At 43.0% G+C, this 21238-nt stretch overlaps 1 protein-coding gene across 2 annotated transcripts in view; it reads right to left on the reverse strand.

The window, feature by feature from the left end:
- The window catches only part of lars2 (leucyl-tRNA synthetase 2, mitochondrial), a 57443-nt gene that overhangs the window by 21112 nt on the left and 15093 nt on the right, over positions 1-21238 (reverse strand). For both annotated transcript variants that reach the window (XM_088999028.1, XM_088999027.1), the window contains exons 8-13: positions 19624-19731; positions 17035-17194; positions 16330-16434; positions 15857-15972; positions 14666-14949; positions 7810-7908 (exon numbers count right to left, since the gene is read on the reverse strand). In XM_088999028.1, the coding sequence (XP_088855154.1) occupies positions 7810-7908; positions 14666-14949; positions 15857-15972; positions 16330-16434; positions 17035-17194; positions 19624-19731 (872 nt within the window). The remainder of the gene's footprint in view (positions 1-7809; positions 7909-14665; positions 14950-15856; positions 15973-16329; positions 16435-17034; positions 17195-19623; positions 19732-21238) is intronic.

Raw genomic sequence — 21238 nt, forward strand, 5'->3', positions numbered from 1 at the left:
GGTGATGGAAGAACACAGGATGGATTCGATGACAGTCGTGTAGAAATGTTGTAGCACTTCCTGTGGCAGGCGATGCTTCTTTAGCAGTCAGGAAGTACATACATTACCTGAGCCCCAGTGTGATGTGTCCCAGATTGCACAAGGAAAATACTTTACGTGTTGAAGGAAAGCATTTCGTACGCATGACATTTGAGTAAATCCCATGCACGACATTCAGAAAGCAGTCATATCATTTATTCCTGCCAACGAATTTTGATCGAATATGAATTTCTTGCTTGCTTCTACACATTATTTCAGAAAGGGTCGTGTAATTATTCTTATCCATATGTGATTTATTTTTAAATCTAATTGATTGCCGACCAGTCCAGGGGGCACAGCATTTTTTTTTTCCAAAATGAGCTGTGGTAGGCGACAGCATGCCCACAACCCTGATCAGAAGAAGTGACACAGAATGGATGGTTGTAAAATGCTCTGTACTTCATCCCAACAGCATACCTTGAAGAACCTGGGATACTACATGAATGAATTTAAATGTTCATGTTGTTCTAAATGATGGTGAAAAACATCATGAAAATGATGAAAAAAAACACTGATCAAGAATCAAAAGTTAAAAAAAGTCAAAAGGGCATCAATAAAATGAGAAATCAATCAAAAAAAAAAACAACGTGCAGATGAAATTTAAGTAACCTTCCACTCTATGGGTTTCGCTACCCGGATAAGTCCACCAAGACTGTTTTCTCTATTCTTTACAGCAAATTGCTGTTTCTTTTTATGTCAAATAAAAATGTTTTTTGAGTCTCGCCCACACATATACAAACACTGCAATGATACAATTAGAGACTGTAGGAAAAAAAAAACCTATATTTTTTGTGTTGTAAAACAAAACAAAAGAAAGTTCAATTTTATAGACACACTTTCTGCCAGAATCCAGTTCTTCTACAATTCTTCACATGGAGGAAAAAAAACCACTGATGTGTTTTTTCATCCCAACTTTGATGACTCTTCCACTACCCATCTTTTTAGCAGAAAAGCGGTTATAGAGAAAGATATATCCGATAATGGCGTGAGTAAGGACGGATTGTAGCTAGCTTTACGGGTTGATGGTCAGCAGAGCGCTATCTACAGCATGTGTCACACATGGCTCTGGTAATTACCCTTCTCCACACCTCTCTGCCTCTCCTCCTCTCGTCTTTGGTGACTGGTGTCTGGTGATAATTGAACTATGGGATAAAGTTATAAACTTGCAAGACTGAAAATAATTTGCCCTGTGAGTTAGCAATTGGCCAACGTTACTCTAATACATCAAAACACATATTTCTAATTCCTCCCTTTCCCTGCTTCCTTCCCTTAGCATGACAGACATCCTACTTTTCACTTCTGTGCACATACAACTCAGCAGATTGACTGAAAAATACAAATTGTGTAATTGCTTTTTCTGTTGCGCCATCACGTATGGGGGTGGGAGGATTGCAGGGATGAAATGGGAAGCCCCCTGCAAATGCCTTTTAAAGCAGCTTTCCAGCTCGGCCAAGAAGCAGGGAAAAAATAAAAATATGTGTTGTTAAACTTTGGATATCACCAACATCCCAGCAAGTAACGACCAAGGCCCCATAATCCTTATGGTGATAGCAGAGGTGCGCCGCCAAGAGGAAGCTGAAAGAACTGCACGGGCTGTCTCTCTTGCCAAGCAGGGACAATGGATGAGGTGGGAAGGCCTGGAGAAGAGAAGGCTCAACTGAAAGGATCTCTGGGAAATGGAGGCAAGCAACATTAGCTTCATCATCAGAGCTATCAATGACGTGCTCCCATCTCCAAAAAACCTCCACCAATGGTATGGCGAAGATCCAACCTGTGACCTCTGTCGAACGCCAGGAACTCTCAAACACATCCTGACCGGTTGTAAGACCAGCCTCAGACAAGGCCGCTACACCTGGAGGCACAACCAGGTCCTAAAGAGTTTGGCAGTTGTCCTTGAGAGCAAGAGGAATACCATCAACTCCTTGCCAATGCGAGCCACCACGTCCAGCACAGCACCATTGACCTTCATCCGAGAGGGACAGGAAAAGCCCAACCATCCTACTGCTAAACCAGAAGTTGGACAGCTATCCGGGGCCCGCGATTGGGAGATGCGGGTTGACATTGGCCAGCAATCGGTTTTCCCAGCGGAGATTGCAGCCACCACCCTCAGACCAGACTTGGTGCTCTGGTCCTCGTCACTCAAGGCTGTCTACATCGCAGAACTCACAGTCCCGTGGGAAAACTCTGTTGAAGAGGCCTATGAGCGCAAGAAGCTGCGCTACACAGAACTCGCAGTGGAGGCGCAACAGCGGGGATGGAAAACCAAAGTATATCCAATTGAAGTTGGATGCAGAGGGTCTGTGGCTTCCTCCACCATCAGGCTGCTAAAAGACCTGGGTATCCATGGACAGGCTCTGCGGCACACAGTTAAGTCACTCTCTGAAGCGGCAGAAAGAAGCAGCCACTGGCTCTGGATGAAGAGGAAGGACCCTTGTTGGGCTCATAGGTCAGCAACCTAAGACCCCAACCCCCCCGACCAGCTTCTGAACATCTAATTGGGCATGGGACACAAGCGCAGGCGTGATCAACCTGTCGCTGGCCACCATCGATGAGGGTGTCTAGTGATTAAAAGGCCGAAACACCCAATGATTCTTTGGCACACTACTGACGATGTGTCCCAAATTCAAAACCTGCCATCCCTGAGGCACATTCTCTGTCTCTCTATCTATCTATCTATGATGATTCTCTTCTCTATCTCTCTGTCTCTCCCCCTATCTCTCTATATCTCTCTCTCTCTCTCTATATATATATATATATATATATATATATATATATATATATATATATATATATATATATATATATATATATATATATATATATATATATATATATATATATATATATATATATATCTATATCTCTCTCTCTCTCTCTCTCTATCTATCCCATCTCTGTCTATCTCTATCTCCCTCTCTATCTCTTTCTATATCTCTGTCTATCTATCTATCTATCTATCTATGATGATTCTCTTCTCTCTCTCTCTCTCTAGCTCTCTAGCTCTCTCTCTCTCTCTCTCTGTCTCTTTCTCTCCCTCTCTTGAGAGAGTTGAGTGTGTTGTTCAGTGTGGATCTTCGTGTGCAAGTGGGTGGAGGAATAACCATTCAGGCTATAATATGCATCCCCAAAATACTTAAGTGGGGGAGTGGGTGATAGCAGACTATCATGTGTGTCACGACACACTTCCATGTGCATATTATTATTTCAGGTGGACCTGCACACGATTAGCATCATAATTCTTCTTCTTTTCCTTTCGGGTTTTCCCTTCTCGGGGTTGCCACAGCAAATCAGTGTCCATCTTCAGAGGTTTGATTCGCCAGTTTGTTTTGCCCTCTGCCCGTCTCACCACGATGGGATGCCCTTTCTGACACAATCCTCAGTATTTATCAGGGTTTGGGACTGGCACAAGAAGACACTGGCTTGTGTGCCCTTATGGCTACAGAACAGGCAAATGTATGAACTTAATAACAATAATAATAATAATAATAATAATTATTATTATTATTATAATATTTCATTTTAAGCACCTTTCAAAGCTCTCGGTACTGTCCGTTGAGCAGTGTACATATCTTTGTGAACAGTGAGTCTGGTTCTCCAATAAAGTCTTTCAAGCTGGCGTGTTTTTGATTTCATGGAGCGGAGATGAGCGTTGAACCAGGGTGCAGAACGAGTATGTAAAACAGAACGGGATTTGACAGGAGCGAGCGTGTTGAGAATGTAGTTGAGATCCGAGTTGTAGCGGGAAACCAGTTCATCAGGAGAGGACCTTGGGTCCAGAAATAATAAGGCGAACAATGAAGCAAGCAAGTGCCTTTGATGTTACGAAAGTTGATAGTATGGGGTGTTTTGGTGGTGGAGTGTGATGGAAGCGTTACACGTAACAAGGTAAAAGTCAAAGTCAAAGTCAGCTTTATTGTCAAATATGCTAATATGCATGACATACAGCACAGATGAAATTAATGTCCTCTCGGACCCAGCGTGCAAGACATGCAAGGCACTTATAACGTGGCTAAAAAAGACATACAATTGACAACAAACAGTACATGTAATTTCTGTATGTAAAGTGAGGTAGTGTCGTCTGGAAAGTGAGGCAGTGACATATGTAAAGTGAGGTAGTGACATATGTAAAGTGAGGAAGTGACGTACATAAAGTGACGTAATGTCGTAATTGCAAAAACAAACAACTAGAAAGGGTTGAAGTGAGGTCTTGTCTAATAAGAAATAACAAAAAAATAGAGTTCAGGATGATCGTACAGCATGTAGCGTGTACTCAGAGTTCGGTGAGTGTGGCAGTGGGAAGGGGCAGGCTGGGCAGGGCTGGGAGGGAGTTGAGTCTCCGGACTGCCTGGTGGCAGAAACTGTCCTTGAGCCTGCTGGTCTTGGCTCGGAGACTCCGCAGTCTCCGACCCGATGGCAGCAGGCTGAAGAGGCTGTGGGAGGGGTGGGTGGGATCGCCAGCGATCCGGATGGCTCTGCGGGTGAGGCGGGTGTTGTAGATGTCCTGAAGGGGGGGGAGAGAGACACCGATGATCTTCTCAGCTGTCCTCACGATGCGCTGCAGAGTCTTACGGCAGGACACGGTGCAGGAGCCGTACCACACAGTGATACAGCTGGTCAGGATGCTCTCTATGGTACCGCGGTAGAAGGAGGTCGTGATGGGGGTCGGGGCTCCAACTCTTTTGAGCTTGCGGAGGAAGTACAGGCGCTGGTGGGCTCTCTTGGCCATTGATGCCGTGTTGTGGCTCCAGGACAGGTCTTCGGATATGTGCACTCCCAGGAACTTGGTGCTGCTCACTCTCTCCACTGCAGCACCGTCGATGGTTAGTGGCGCATGCTGGGGGCGCACTCTCCTGAAGTCCACAACAATCTCCTTCGTCTTCTCCACATTCAGACGGAGATTGTTGTCCTTGCACCACGTGGCCAGGCGGCTGACCTCGTCCCTGTAGGCTGTCTCCTCGTCGTTGTTGATGAGGCCCACCACAGTCGTGTCATCTGCAAACTTTATGAAGAGGTTGGAGCTAGGTGATGATGGTGAGCAGTCGTGCGTGAGCAGAGTGAAAAGGAGGGGGCTCAGCACACACCCCTGGGGGGCCCCTGTGTTCAGCGTGATGGTGCTGGAAGTGTTGTCGCCAACTCTGACTGCCTGTGGTCTCCCCGTCAGGAAGTCCAGCAGCCAGTTGCACAGGGAGGTACTGATCCCCAGTTTGCTCAGTTTATTGGTGAGTTGTTGGGGGATGATTGTGTTGAATGCTGAGCTGAAGTCGATGAACAGCATTCTGACGTAGGAGTCTCTGGTCTCCAGGTGGGTGAGCGCTGTGTGGAGAGCAGTGGAGATGGCATCATCGGTCGAGCGGTTGGGCCGATATGCAAATTGGAAGGGGTCATGGGTGGGTGGGAGGGCAGCCTTGATGTGGTTCATAACTAGCCGCTCGAAGCACTTCATGAGGATGGGAGTGAGTGCGACCGGGCGGTAGTCATTGTGGCAGGTGGGGGACGACTTCTTCGGGACCGGGATAATGGTGGTGGCTTTGAGGCACGTGGGCACAACAGCCTGGCTCAGAGAGGTGTTGAAGATGTCCGTGAAGACATCTGTGAGCTCCACAGCGCAGTCTCTCAGAACACGGCCAGGAATGCCGTCGGGACCCGGGGCTTTTCGTGCGTTGGTCCCTCTGAGGGATCGCCTCACGCTGTCCTGGGACAGTGTCAGCACCTGTTCGGCGGGAGGTGGTGGGGTCTTCTGTGCTGGAGTGCTGTTGTCTGCCTCGAAGCGGGCGAAGAAGTCGTTCAGCTGGTTCAGCAGAGTGGTGGAGTTCTCGCAGGTCTGTGGAGTGGGCTTGTAGTCTGTGATGGTCTGTATCCCACGCCACAGGTTCCTGGTGTCACTGCAGTCTTTGAAGTGGTTGGCGATCCTCCTGGAGTGCTGTCTCTTGGCCATCCTGATGCCACGTGACAGGTTGGCCCTGGCTGTCCTCAGGCCCCGCTCATCGCCAGCTTTGTAGGCAGCGTTCCGAGCCCTGAGGAGCCTGTGGACTTCACCCGTCAGCCATGGCTTCTGGTTGGCCAGGATGGTGACAGATCTGGTGACAGTCACGTCATCCATCCGAAGCTCCTAGGTGGGGGAGGGGGTAGGCTTTGTAGGCTCCTTTGTGTGTGGTGAAAACATTGTCCAGAATGTTGTTACCTCTCGTCGGAAAGTTAATGTGTCCATGGAGATGTGGAAAAACACTTTTCGGGTTGGCGTGGTTGAAATCGCCAGCCAGGATAAGGAAAGCATCTGGGTGGGCTGTCTGTTGCTCGCTGATGTGCTGGTAGAGTTCATTCAATGCCGCGCTCCTGTTGTTAATTGAGCTCGGGGGGATGTAAACTGCTACCAGCAGTATGGCACTAAATTCCCTCGGCAGGTAGAATGGCCGACATTTTATGACCATAAGTTCCATCAGTGGAGAACAATGTTTGCATACCACAACAGCGTTGCGGCACCAGGCATCACTGATGTAAACACAGAGTCCCCCGCCGCGAGTCTTCCCCGCCTCGACGAGCGCTCTGTCTGCCCGGAAGCTAGTTAGCTGGGCTAGCTGGATGGCACTGTCCGGTATGCTGTCGGTCAGCCATGTTTCCACAAACACAAAGGCACAACACTCACCCACGGTCTTGGAAGTTGAGCGGAGAAGTCTGATGTAGTCCATTTTATTGTCCAGCGAGCGCACGTTAGCCAGCGTGATGGTAGGAATGCAAGTCCGGTGGCGGCTAGCCGCGAGCCTAATGCGAATACCTCCACGCTTTCCCCTCTTTTGTTTCCTCATACAGCGCTTGTGGCGCCTCCACTCTGGGTTTGGTGCAGGAGTGGGGGTCGGTGGAAGAGTGGGGCTCAATGGATGAGCCGACTCCCTGAGCAATCCATGCTTGCGTAGCACTTCTGCTTCAGCTGGTTTAGGTTTTAAAAATGAACTGCCGATGTCGAGCAGAACCTCACGGGAGTAGGTACGCCTCGGGTGTAGCGAGGCCAACGGAGACGGACATTTGCACGAGTAAGACAAACACAATAAACACGAAAAAAAACAATTTGCCGGGAGAGAGAGGAGCCGCTGCGTGTGCACGCGCCGCCATCTTGGAAAAAAAAAAAAAAAAAGGTTTGTTATTGGGAGTTCAACAGCTGTGCAGTTGAATGGAGTCAAAGCAGAGTAGCATTTCAAGTGCTGGATATTTAATGAAACAAAACATGGCTAAACTTGACGAGTGATATTCGGGCACATAGCATCGTGTGAAAGCAAGTTGGTTTTGTGTGTGTTCAGTGAAAAACTAAATAACACAAACAAGGTAAAAGTGTTCAGATCGCATCAATGTCGTTACCAGAATAAAATAAAAAAAAAAACAAAGGAAAAAAACCCTGAAATTGTCACCAATGGTTTTAACTTTGTGGCAGTTGTTGTGTGGCCTCTGAATCTCATTCCATGTGCGTATATTTACAGACTGTTTGGTCTTAGATAAAACAATAGTTACTACTGAATTGCGGGCAGTAGCTAATGATGTGTGTGACTGGACAAAAAAGGAAAAAAGTCTGACTGATAATTGGTATCTGAAAAGAAAAAGATTTGGCACATGTACTGTATATGGCAACTGAGACTCACGTTAAAAGTATCTTCAGAATTGCAAAAAAACAACAAAAAAGTACTTGACAATCAGACAGGAATAAAACAATACTGTCAAGTTAAAAAATAAGACTATCCATACCTCTTTGTATTGTGAGGGTCGGCATAACGAAAGTAATACCAGGCTGAGTCTACAAAGGTATCCATGGTGTCAGTCTCCCTTTTTGCGGGGCGGTTACATCTGAAATCAGAATCAGAATCAGAATACCTTTATTATTTATTATTTATTATTTAAATGACAGCCAAAAAACATTAAAAAGTTGCCACTGTGGAACAACATCAAGTTTAAGCTTGTAAATTAGAAAAGCTTACACATTACCGTCCCCTGTTTTTATGCCTGCAGAATTGGCATCTCTGTGTGATATTTATATGTGTGAATGTGACAGTGCCTCCATCTGGCTGCGGAGGTTAAGCCTCTGTAGACAAGCACAGTTGAAAGCAAATTGGCACTGGAACATTGGTCCCATGCCCTGACAAGCAGGCTGTGCTAACAAGGGAATGATCATGTATTTGTGTTGGAAATGTCACCTTGTTCCCTGCATGACCGCAGCCAAATCGTTTTTGGGATGGGATGGGATGGGATTTGCCTTTATTAGTCTCACAGTGGAGAAATTTACATTTCACAGCAGCAAAGTGATGAAAGGAATGAAAGTAGAAAAACAAAATACATGAGCTGCTGGAAAGGCAGCCACTCTCGCGGCGCCGTCTTGAAGTCAAAAGAACACAAAAAAACTAAATAACAAATATGACAGCATAGAGACAATATGACAAATCAAAGACACAGAGAGACATCACCCCTGTCCTCCAGCAACTCCACTGGCTGCCTGTTAAACATTGTATCGAATTCAAAATACTTCTGTTTACATTCAAAGCCATCCATAACCTTGCCCCTCCCTATCTTTCTGACCTGCTTCAAATCTCTGTTCCCTCTCGGTCCCTCAGATCCTCGTCCTCCCTTCATCTCTATGTGCCCTCTGCCCGTCTCACCACGATGGGATGCAGAGCTTTCAGCCGCTCTGCTCCCAAACTCTGGAATTCTCTTCCACCCAACATCCGCAATATTGACTCCCTCCCTATTTTCAAGGCTCACCTCAAAACCCACTTGTTTAAAATTGCTTTCAATGTCTAGTTCTATCTGCTATTTTATTATGTATCATTTTACTTATGGTTTTATTGTTATGTGCTTTGTTTTATTGTTTTTATTGTAAAGTGTCCTTGGGTGTTTTGAAAGGCGCTTGAAATAAAATGTATTATTATTATTCATTCTCAGGACTTGCTGTACCCTCTTTGTGATGACATGAAGCAGTTCTAGATGAAAGAGGAGAGGACCAAAGCGTCTTTCCACCAGTGAATCAGGGACATCATGGTGGAATGTGCACGTCGACTACAAGCTAAATGTTGAAAGCAAACACGCAGCTGTAACATCTATTGTGTTTTGCTTTGTGATGTGAATCTGCCAATATAACATTTGACAGAGGAAGGAAGAAGAATTGCAATACCATGTTTACAAAAATTTCTCCAGCAAGCGGAACAGTGAAGTTAAATGCTTGGCACTTCATAATGAGTCTTGATGGAGTTTTAAAATGTCCCAGGGTGCTCCAACAATATATATAATCATAAAACGGTGAACACTGATGCTCCTCTGGATTTTCTTTACTTTCCAGAAGGATAGGTGGTTCTGAAAATGCATGGATGGACATGTCTCATCTTGACTCAGTCTTTCTCTCCAACATTTTACTCAAACAAAATCACTTATGACAGAAAGGCAAAACCCCAGGGCCACCCGCCATAATAGGCTATTAAAATGGCAATGATAACGAAATAAGACCATGAAGTTGCCTAGCAACAATGCTAAGGTGTAGCAAGGTTAATATTTGGAAGCCAGGCGTTATTTTAAACAAATGAAAAGGGGGGCTGCCTCTCCCGGCCGTTCTCCCCCTGCTGCCAATTCTCTAATCACGGACATGGGGCATTTATACGGTTCGCGATCACCTCGCCAATGCCGGATGATTGACTCACCTCGCCACCGTACCTGGACTCTTCCTTCGATGCGCGAGTGTATCCGGTCCAAAGTATTTTCCCTGCGTCCCATAAATTTATGTCATCTTCCGGGATTGTGTCATTTTGCATCCTCGTGTGCCATTTGCTTTTTGGCGGAGTAAGCGGGTCGGATCACCCCCTGCCTTCTTACTCGCTGTGTTTTCTTTGATTTGTGAATAAACATCCTGCTTGGTTAGTACGTGTCTGTTTTGGGATCCCAAACATTCCACTACGTTCCGACGAGTCATTCTCGCTCGGAACATGGCAGCTATGGATGACTCGGCTACAGGATGTTCTTTTCTCTTCAAATATCTATCCAATGACACTCTCACTCCCACAGCCACATCACTAGAACTCACAGCCTCCTTTAATATCGTACTGATAGTACATTTCGCCATGCTGTATTCCCTCGCCAGATCAGACACTCGCACACCTCCTTCATATTTTGCGATTATTTCTTTCTTAAATGCAATAGTTGTACGCACTACTTTTTTTGTCACTTTAAGCAGCACTTACTTTCTTTGGAGGCATGATTAGGGGCTAAAACTCTTCGTACACCTATATTAAACACTAGAGCAAAACGCAGCACGTCCGCTAGCGACAACAGTTGGTCACGGAGAGAGCGATACACCCGTGCGCCGCTCAGCTCCCCACCCTCGCGTACGCACTCACGCGTCGTATTGGCGTTCGAACATCAATCGGTGTTCGAACGCCGAAGCAAGAATATCTCGAATATTTTGTTCGAACACCGATTTGTTCGAACTGTGAGGCGTTCGAGAACCGAGGTACCGCTGTATATATATTTCTCTATAGAATTAACATTTTTACTTTACTTTTTTACTTGTTCAATATCGAGACAATCAATCAATCAATCAATCAATCAATCAAACATGTAGTATATGGGAGCACTACCCAGACACACATGCCGATATGAGTTGGTACTCAAAAGGCATTTCTGTTGTCCTACGTCTGCAAACTGTTGCGGTTTGATAAACGGGTACCAATTTACTTATTTCTAGTTGCATCTTGGGGAGTGTAAAACTCAAGCAGTAACCAAAATCTGAAGTTTTGTCATGTTTTCCTTTTTTTTTATATAAACGTATGAACAGGTTAAAGCTGCTTGTGAAAATGTTAGAAAACGGATGTAGGAAGTTAAGCAGCCCAAGATGGTGGGTCTCCATTTGCTCCATCCTCATCTGTCAAAGTGGCACCAACATGGCTTCTCTTTACGTACTGGGGAATTTGTGGCACAACAAATTTGGCTCGCAACCAAGCTAAGACGAGCCAGGGTTCAGTTCGCAGCAGGCCACTTTACAGAGCTGCAGAGAGTTGAGGATGTGATGAGCACATAGGATATGACATCCTCAAGGACAGATGAAGCTCCATCCCAGCCGCCCAGCTCTCATCACCGTGTTCTTCTGCGTTACTCTCAAACTTTAATTGGACAAGCGTGACGAGAGACGGGAACAAATTTCCAACGACACTTAAAGTGGAGGGGAGACGGGGAGTGAGACGCTAACAGCGCCTTTGCAATTACACCCATCAATCACATCTGATGGGAGGATTTCTTGCAGCTTTGTGGAAAAGTGTGAACACTATCTGATGACTTGTGCCATCCACAACTGATTGGGCCATTGTTTAAATCAACATGGCGCCTTGGCAGTGATTCATTTTATTGAACCACAAATTCCCACCTCAGCCCTTGAAGTTAATCTGCATTTTCAGTTCTTTCAATACACTGAGTTCATTCACAGCCAATAAGTGTTCGCACACGTAAATATGGTAAACTAGTTCTTAATCATCATCTCATGCTTCTCTTATCTCAGACATCTTTTATAACAAAATCCAATCAGAATCTAAAGCAGAATGGTTGCGAAATGTGTAGGCTCCCACTGAAAGTTCCATCTGCCCCTAAAGGCTCGGCTGGTCCTCATTGTATTAGGAGAAAATACAGCAACATTTTTCTGAACTTATTCTGCAAACAAAATTATGGGCAGTTTCACTTTCGGAAATATTGCATCAAAAGCAAGGAACATTCTCTATCGCCCCTTTCTCAAACATGATGCATATGAGAAAAATCACTGATCTGGAAATGTGATTGTAGTCAATTGGGTGGAAGTGCTTCAGAAGGCTTGTCTTGCTATTCTACCCACTTGCACGTCAGCAAGGCCTGGAGAATCTTGATCTGACTTAAAAAGACTTGAAGAGTTCAAGGAGGAATGAATGCTGTGAAGCTTAAAAAGGTTGCAGCAATTAAAACATTGAAAGCTACAATATGTCACAAGTTTCTTTTTTTTCCTGTGGAACATTCCCATTTCGTGCATTTCCCACTGCTAAAAAATAATGACTATCAAAACACTTAGAAGGAATCTTACAGTTTCAATAACAAACGTAACAGAGATTTTTGTAGATTTGCAGCCTAATGTTTTTCAAACTGCACTGCCCGTAACATTAACAATGTGCAATGTTTTCCATAGCTAGGAACGATCCGTAAAATATAATACAGTATATTTTGATTTATATCTGACTAACGACTGGCCTGATTGCCCCACTTCCTCCGGTATCACCTCATCAGCACTAATCCTATGTTGCCTAAGCAGGCTATTGTATGAACGATCCAAATTGAACCTCACACCACCATATCGGTTTAGTGAAGGATTCAGCTGTTTTATGAAAATCGCTTCTTTTAGTCCCCTTTCAAACCATCTATGTTTTTTTGCTAAGATTTTAACCTCATTGTTGTCAAATGAGTGGTTGCTCGCTTTTAGGTGCATATGTACTGCCGATTGAGGCCCACTAATATTATCCCTGCGATGTTGATAAAGTATTTTTTGAGAATTTATTTAATCTCCCCAATGTATTGCTCTTTACAATTTTCATTCTTACAATGTATTGAAAACTACATTACTTTGTTTTTCATTTGTTAGCCTATCGTTTGGATGCACCAATTTTTGCCTTAAAATGTTTGAAATAAGTAGGAATTTTGTGTTACCAAAGGACTCTGTAGTTTTTCAGAAACTCCTGCAATGTAAAGTACTGCTACTCCTCCCCTTTTTGTATCTTCAGTCACAAATATAGTAGAAATCACCAGGGAGTAAAACCATACATGAAGCAATAAGTCACAAAACCACAACCTCTTAACAACATTTGCACCAAATGCTATCTGTATCTGCGCCTAATTATAAAAGCAAAAAAAAGTGAGCAGCAGTATGGCTTCATGCCAAAAAAAAGAGTACGACAGATGCAGTGTTCGCTTTAAGAATGCTGATAGAGAAGTACAGAGAAGGTCAGAAGGAATTGCATTGTGTCTTTGTAGATCTGGAGAAACTGTACGACACGGTGCCCAGAGAAGAGCTGTGGTATTGCATGAGGAAGTCTGGAGTGACGGAAAAGTATGTCAGAGCGGTGCAAGACATGTATCATGACTGTAAGACAGTTGTGAGGTGTGCTGTCGGTATGACTGAGGAATTCAAGGTGGAGGTGGGACTCCACCAGGGGTCAGCTCTGAGCCCCTTCTTGTTTGCTATGGTGATGGACAGGCTGACAGACGATGTTAGACAAGAATCTCCTTGGACCATGATGTTTGCAGATGACATTGTGATCTGTAGCGAGAACTGGAGAAACTAGAGATGTGGAGATATGCCCTGGAAAGGAGAGGAATGAAGATCAGTCGCAGGAAGACGGAATAAATGTGTGTGAATGAGAGGGATCCAAGTGCAAGAGTGATGCTACAGGGAGAAGAGATAAAGAAGGTAGAGGATTTTAAGTACTTGGGGTCAACTGTCCAGAGCAATGGAGAGTGTGGAAAAGAGGTGAACAAGCGTGTCCAGGCAGGCTGGAGTGGCTGGAGAAAAATGTCAGGTGTGATGTGTGATAGAAGGGTTTCAGCTAGGATGTAAGGAAAAGTGTATAAAACAGTGGTGAGACCAGCCATGATGTTTGGACTGGAGACAGTGCCACTGAAGAAAAGACAGGAAGCAGAGCTGGAGGTAGCAGAGCTGAAGATGTTGAGGTTTTCTTTGGGAGTGACCAGGTTGGATAGGATCAGGAATGAGTACATTAGAGAGACAACTCATATTAGAGGCTTTGGAGAGAAAGTCAGAGAGGCCAGACTGAGATGGTTTGGACATGTCCAGAGGAGAGAGAGTGTCTATATCGGGAGAAGGATGCTGAGCCTTGAACTGCCAGGCAGGAGACCGAGAGGAAGACCGAAGATGAGGTTTATGGATATGGTCAAAGAGGACATGAAGGTAGCTGGTGTGAGAGAAGAGGATGCACAAAACCGGGATAGATGGAGGACATTGATTCGCTGTGGCGACCCCTGAAGGGAAAAGCCTAAAGGAAAAGAAGATGTGATTTTGAGACCGGATCGCTGTCATTGCAAAAATAACTACCATTTCATGTGGTCATTAATTGTCAGTGGGGAGCCCTGTAGCTGGAGAATTCATGGCCTCTGTGTTGCACAAAAAAATACCTTATATTATGGATGCAAGCGTTGATCTCAGCTCATAAACTCCAGCTGGCAATCAGACCTGTTTACCTATTGCATTTATTATTGTCAACATCTCATTTCCATGACACAGTGTCCCTGTGTTGTTAAAAATAAAAATTCCCTTTGTTTCGATGCGATTACCTGAACTGCAGGCCTTTTTATATCACAGGCTTCATTTTTGCACCACCAAAGTATCACTTTTGTGGAGCTGCCAACCCCCAAACTGCTTATTTGTTAAACAATTAACACTGCAAGGTCAATAATATTTCATGTGCAGATTCTGCAAAAGAACCAACAATATTGACTTTTCAAAATTCATGGGAAAATAATCAAATTCTGACTTTTGAGATTTGGCCTAAATGCCATAAATAGGAATTATTATTATCGTGAATCAAAATCATCTTACCTTGGACATTTGCAATTGACCCAGTCATGAGCAGCTGCCAGAGGCGATGCCCCTTTTCCAGTGAGAGAGGGCAGTTTTGGCAAGGTGACCGGTAAATCCTCCTCGGGGACAGTAACTGGACCACAATGCTCACAATGGACCACAGGAATGGGTGTGCCCCAGTAACGCTGTCTTGATATCAACCAGTCTCTGAGCTTTGAGCTGGTAAGGTGGCCCCCGACCTTCAGGTCCCTGGCCTTTCGAGTAATGGAGTCAAAGGCCTGTCTTCTGGTCAGCCCTGAAAACTGATATTTATGCAGTAGGAACACAAAGGGTGGAGAGGAGAAGGAGAAGAATTAATGGAAGAAGACTCTGGAATACCTGCGCATTTGCCCGCCCCCTCCCAACTGTGTAAGCAATTAATCTTTAAAAACACATATTTTAATGAGCTGCAAACCTTTGTCTGCCAAACCCTGCCATTTTCTTTCCGCACAAGCAATGACCGGACGATACAGAAAAACTATCATGTAAACAGAGCTTCAGTGTTTCTGGATGGACAGACAAATGTGAAGATAAGTACATACATACCAATTTCACCGGACAAAAGCATATTTTAATCAGAGATGGCTTTGTGTATCCCTGGTGTATTTTTTATGCTTATTTCAAGTTGACCCAATACATAAATTCCTGTACTTTGTAATTCATAGTTACAACTTCTCAGAAAAAAAATAATTCATTGATAAATTTAAAACTTAATTCATAAACACTGTTTGGTTTAAGATATACAGTAACTGCATTAAATAGCATATGATTGTGTTGATGTCTTATTTATATTTTTATCTGTGTTTTTTTTTGCAAGATTTGGAATCATCTAGAAACATTTACTTGCGTTTCTAATGAAAGAAAAAAAATGTTTGTATTTGTTGACCACTGTAATTGTCCCAGTTGTGAGTATAATAAATGTGTCCCCTTTAGAATCATGTCAGCAAATGCGAGCATTTTTGGATGTCCTGGTCAATTATCCTGTGGCATAGGGTGCGTTATAAAACATTATTTTCTCCCCAATTTGCTTGGTAAACATTCGTAAATCATAACCATCATATTAAAATTGCAAATCTAATCATCATCATTCTGAGCAAAGCATACAGATACACATACATGTCAGGTATAGCTCGGAAATGTCAATCGTATTATTGCCATGGTTGTCATCACCTTATCAGAATTAATGACAATTTCAGTCCCATCTTCATGGTTCTCCAGAACATTGGTCCACCTTAAATTCAGCATTTTGGCCACAGATAAATGTTCCTCACTGCAGTCTGGCATGCCTGGTTGCAGCGTGATGATAACACAAACAACAAGACAAATGAATGCTTAAAGAAAGACAAAAACTCAGTACAGTTCTCTTGAGAATGCCCGACAAGCCTCCTTGCATTTAATGTTAAGTATTACTGTGACGCAACTAATTGTTAGCTATCCCTTGGAGTCCATTGCCACTTACTGTGAGACAAACAACTCGCAGCGCATGGACTGAGATGCAACGTGCTATACTGCATAGACCAGACATACAGTTTTATGAGATTGAAAAATGTTTTCATGCCACTCGATTTGTTTTCTCATTTACCTCAATAACAATTAAATACAAATAGAAAAGACGTTAAGGCACAATCACACAATTATCTTACCAACCACAGTGTCTAGATAGCCATCAAATGCCTCTTTGTGAGATATAACAAGAGGAACCTCGTTTCCGGTGAACAGATTGACAGCTGTGACCTCTGTCAAGGAGTCTGTAAATCAAAGGGAAAAGAGGTGAAAACAAAGCAGCACTGCCGCCTCTCGCGGCTAATTAAAATAAATCAATTAATACTTTCAATTAAAAGATCATCTTGAAATATTCCCAACTATCATACACCTACAGGTTAAAAAACAAACAGAAACAGGTCAGCAATATATCATAAAAAAACATGAATAACACACCTGTATCATGTCCAACCCCCCACCACCTTCACGCTTAAAAGGATGATGGTTTTTTTTCTGCACTTACACCGTCCCCATATTTGTAGGTAGTCTTCATTAGCATAGTAATATTTATGAAGAGACTCAAAACATACCATTAAAGCATAAATGCTTTGAAGGCCAGGTTTAAAACGATGCTATTTTCCATAAATTGGCACTGAATTTTGCAGATAGGTAAAAATATTGCAATACATGTAAACATATTCTCACAATGTTGCTTAGCAGTTAGCTTGAAGTTATTTTTTGGCCACCAGATAGAAGAGAACAAAGTTGCCAACTCGTGGTCTCATATTCAGAGTTAAAAATAACATGCGCTTTTACAAATAAGCCAAAACCCAAAAAGGCTTACGACTCCTCACACTGATATTTACCTCTGCCTGACTGATAGGCTTTCTCTAGCACAGAGCGGACTGAACTGCTCCCGTGGAGAAGTCTGTGGGAGGGCAGGATGGCCAGGTATGCTGCCCCAAACACCGCTTCTGGATAGGAGCTGTATGCCGACAGACTCTCCCCCGTCTCCTTTCCGCTCACCTGAGAAATGGGAAACCATCCCCGGGGGAGCTATTGAGTCAATGTGTAAACACCCATCCATTTTCAATTTCACTCATCCTCATTTGACTCGTAGGTGTGCAAGAGCCAATCCTAACTTCAGGGAGAGGTGGGTTATAACCTGGACAGGTCATTAGGACAACCACAGGGCACAAGCAGCTGTTGCTCCTCTGCATACAGAGCAATCACATGAGGTAGCCCAAGAATATTTCATGAGGGATTCAAGCCACATCCCATTGGTAGGATGCCCCGGGAAAGGCCAGAGATATGCTGGGAAAACAATGTCCTGGGAATGTCTCTGAATCTCTCTACACGAGCTTGTCAAAGTGGCTATGGAGAAAGGGGTCTTGGTTCCTAACTTCGCCTACAGCCTCCAGCGAGACAACCCCAGATAACTAGCAATATAACAGGACTTCTAAATGACCTCTATTGTTTAGCGTTTCTTTATTATTAAATTATTAAATTATTTATTATTATATTATAATAATAAAGGCAAATCCAATCCAATTATTATTATTATTTATTAAATTTGCGTTTTCATGTTTATTATGTTTGTTAAGTCATTATAAGTACCTTGCACGCTGGGTCCGAGAGGACAGTAATTTCATCTGTGCTGTATGTCATGCATATTAGCATATTTGACAATAAAAGCTGACTTTGACTTTGATTATGTGAGTAGTGTGCACAGAGCTCAGAGGGAGCAGTCAAAGCAACCGATGTCTCCGGACAAGTTGTCTACATAATTTGTAAAATCACTTCAAATGACTTCTACTGAGCGTATTTCACAAAGATTACACCGCAGATAGCTATATTTTACGTTTTAAGACTCGCGCTGAATATTCCGGAAGTCTTGTTTTTGAGTTGGTGACGAGTCCTCACGTCACGGAAGGAACGCCCCTGAGCGAGAAAGGACATACCTGGCATCACCTCAATGCATTTTGTGGTACTTTGTTTGGTCCGAAAACACCGTTATGATCGCGAAATTAGAAGGAAAACTATATAAATCACTGAATAGTGAATCGTTGTGTGTCGCAGCCAATTGCGGTAACACGCATAAAGAAGGTGTGGGTTTACACAAATTCCCAGCGGGCAAATCAGCCCATTTCCAACTGAGCTTTTGCGCCATCTTGTGCATTTTCTGGGCGCTACATTGGAGTCGAGACGGCTCGAATTGATACAGAAGGACTTCTTTAATCGATTGCAAACGTTTATGCTTACTTCTTCAGGACTATTTGAATCATATTCATAACTGGATGAGTAACAAGAAAGAATCTTCTCCGAATCTGAACTCTCTGAAGCCATTGTTTTGATTCTGGAGCAAGGAAGTTTGTGAAGGAGTATCCTGGCATGACGTCAGGAACAAGGGGGCGGGACTTTCTGCATCTCTCCAGTTCCAAGCTCATTTTGTGGCAGTTTTGGGACACTTGAAGTCATTTTTAATGGTGTTTTGCATTTGAATAAAAATATCAGCCTGCGTGTTTTGGGTATTTTAGATGCTATAAAATATATATATGATGTCAGTGAGGAAACAGTGTGTCGGTTGTCTTTTAAGGCTTGTCCCATCAATTGCAAGTTTAGGTCTCTCATTAAAATGTGTGTGATGATCGTGTCTACCTTACCATAGATGTGCAGTTGGGAAACCTGAGCCAGTTTTATTTTGGTGAGCTAATGTTTGTACATGCTTATTCTATTTGTTTTCTTATTGTCTGTTCAATAAAGCAATTGAAACTGCATTATAGGGTGTGCCTACATGACCACTTGCGGCATTACAATATCAGTAACTATCAATGTTTCACTCTCATTACACAAGCTAACATTGACTCCTTGCGTTGGTAATCATCGCATACATGTACATAAATTGCAATTTAGCTTATTTACATATTTTGCCAATCTGGACCATGTGATGTTTTCCTCATATTTCATTCTAAGAATAGTCTATTCAGAAAAAAAATCACCACAAAATCCCAAAATATATCAAATAATTGGCAAAATATATTCAATTTAGAAGAAATAAGCAATGCAGTAAAATGGCAAAAAGGGAACCGCGATAAAGTCAGGAACAAATATGTTTACATGATCATATAACAAAAGCTTCCATTCTCAAAACAGTATTTGTTATGGAAAAAAAAGAAAAGCATTTAACAAGGCTGACATTTTTCCATAATCTGTTCAAGTTGACAAGGCAAACACTGCTGAGAACCTTTGGTCCAAACAAATGGTTTCTCAGGCGCAATAGAAATACAATAGGGGGGCATCACAGGATTAAAAAAAAGCAAATCGCAAGTTGATGAGTAACAGATGAAAGACAATGGCTGAAGAGGACAAGCATGTAGAAGTGCTTACAGAAACAAGGTCAAGAGTTCCAAAGAAAGCAAGAATGATGAATGAATAAATAACAAGCAGAGACCCACCTTGAGTTTGAAATCAAAGTAGCAGCCAGTGCACTCTCCAATCCAATTTGCCTGCATGGCTTTGACTCCGTACCACTCTGGAAGGTCAGATAAGCTGTCCAGAAGAGGCTGGAGTGGAAGAGAAAAAAAAACAACAACAAAAAAACAAGACGCAATTAGATACAACTTGACTACTGTATACGTACTTCAAATACTCATTTCAAAAAATATTAACCTGTTTTGCCTGGTTTATTCTGACTAAGTTGTAAAATACAAATGGCCACAGTTATTCTGCAAGGTGGAAAAAAAGAACTTATGCATATCAAACAACTCAAATTCAAAATGTCACAGCTGGGCAAAGGCCAGTGCTGTTATACCTATTTTCCTTTCAGGCTGTCACAATCTATTACCCAGAAGCACTGAAACTGTTGCACTCATCATTCATTTCCACAACCATATTAAAATATGAAAACACATACAATGACCATGGTCATCATTCTCATGAAAGTAGGACAAAAACAAAACCCGGAAATTATATCAGTCTGAAATGAGAAGCAGAAAAAAAATCATTTGTGTGCTAAAGAACTGTGATGGGCAAGGCTGTCTCCATGGCAACAGAAGAAAGCTTCAAGCAAGTGGCATATAGAAACCAAAGGAAAGCCAATTGGTCTGTGTGGTTATAAGCTTGTGTACGTGTGTGTGTACGTGTGTGTTTGTGTGTGTGTGTGTGTGTGTGCATGCTTGTGTGTATGCCTACTTAGGCAAATGAACATTTATACATGCTTTGTCACCTTTTTAAAAAGTTAATCAGGCAACCAAAATTGTAACAATTTTTAACAACACTCATGCACTAATCTGCTGACATGGGCCAGAATGAATTACAAGTGATTGGCTGCTTAAAGGACAACCGACACCATTTTTTTGTTTCCTAACTGACATCAGAAAAACGTTTTATAGTATCTAAAATACCCAAAACACGCAGGCTGATATTGTAGTCAAATGCAAAACACCAATAAAAATGACTTAAAGTGTCCCAAAACTGCCACAAAATGAGCTCGGAACTGGGCAGTTTCAGGAAGTCCCGCCCTGTTGTTCGTGACGTTACTATTGGTCACACACTGCCTTGCTCCAGAATCAAAAAAAATGCTTCAGAGAGTTGAGGTTCGGAGGAGATGCTTTCTTGTTACTCATCCAGTTATGAATATGATTCAAATAGGTCTGAAGAGGAAAGCATAAATGTTTGCAATCGATTAAAGAAATCCTTCCGTATCAATTCGAGCCGTTTGGACTCCAATGTAGCGCCCAGAAAATGCACTAGATGGCACGCAAGCTGCGTTGGAAATGGGCTGGTTTGTCTGTTGTGAATTAACGTAAACTTACACCTTCTTTATGCGTATTACCGAAATTGGCTGCGACACACAATGATTCCCCATCGTGTTATTTATGTAGTTTTCCTTCTAATTTCGCGATCTACACTGTGTTTTCAGATGAAAAAAAGTACCCAAAATGCATTGTGTGTCGCTTTCTCGGTCACGGGCGTTTCCTCCGTGACGTAACTTAGGGCATCGTCATCAACGCGAGAACGCTGAATATTCATGAAGTATATTCAGTGCAAGTCTTAAAATGTAAAATATAG

The sequence above is a fragment of the Hippocampus bargibanti genome, linkage group LG06, assembly GCF_051943395.1.
Source record: "Hippocampus bargibanti isolate YZ-2025 linkage group LG06, ASM5194339v1, whole genome shotgun sequence".
Taxonomy (NCBI): domain Eukaryota; kingdom Metazoa; phylum Chordata; class Actinopteri; order Syngnathiformes; family Syngnathidae; genus Hippocampus; species Hippocampus bargibanti.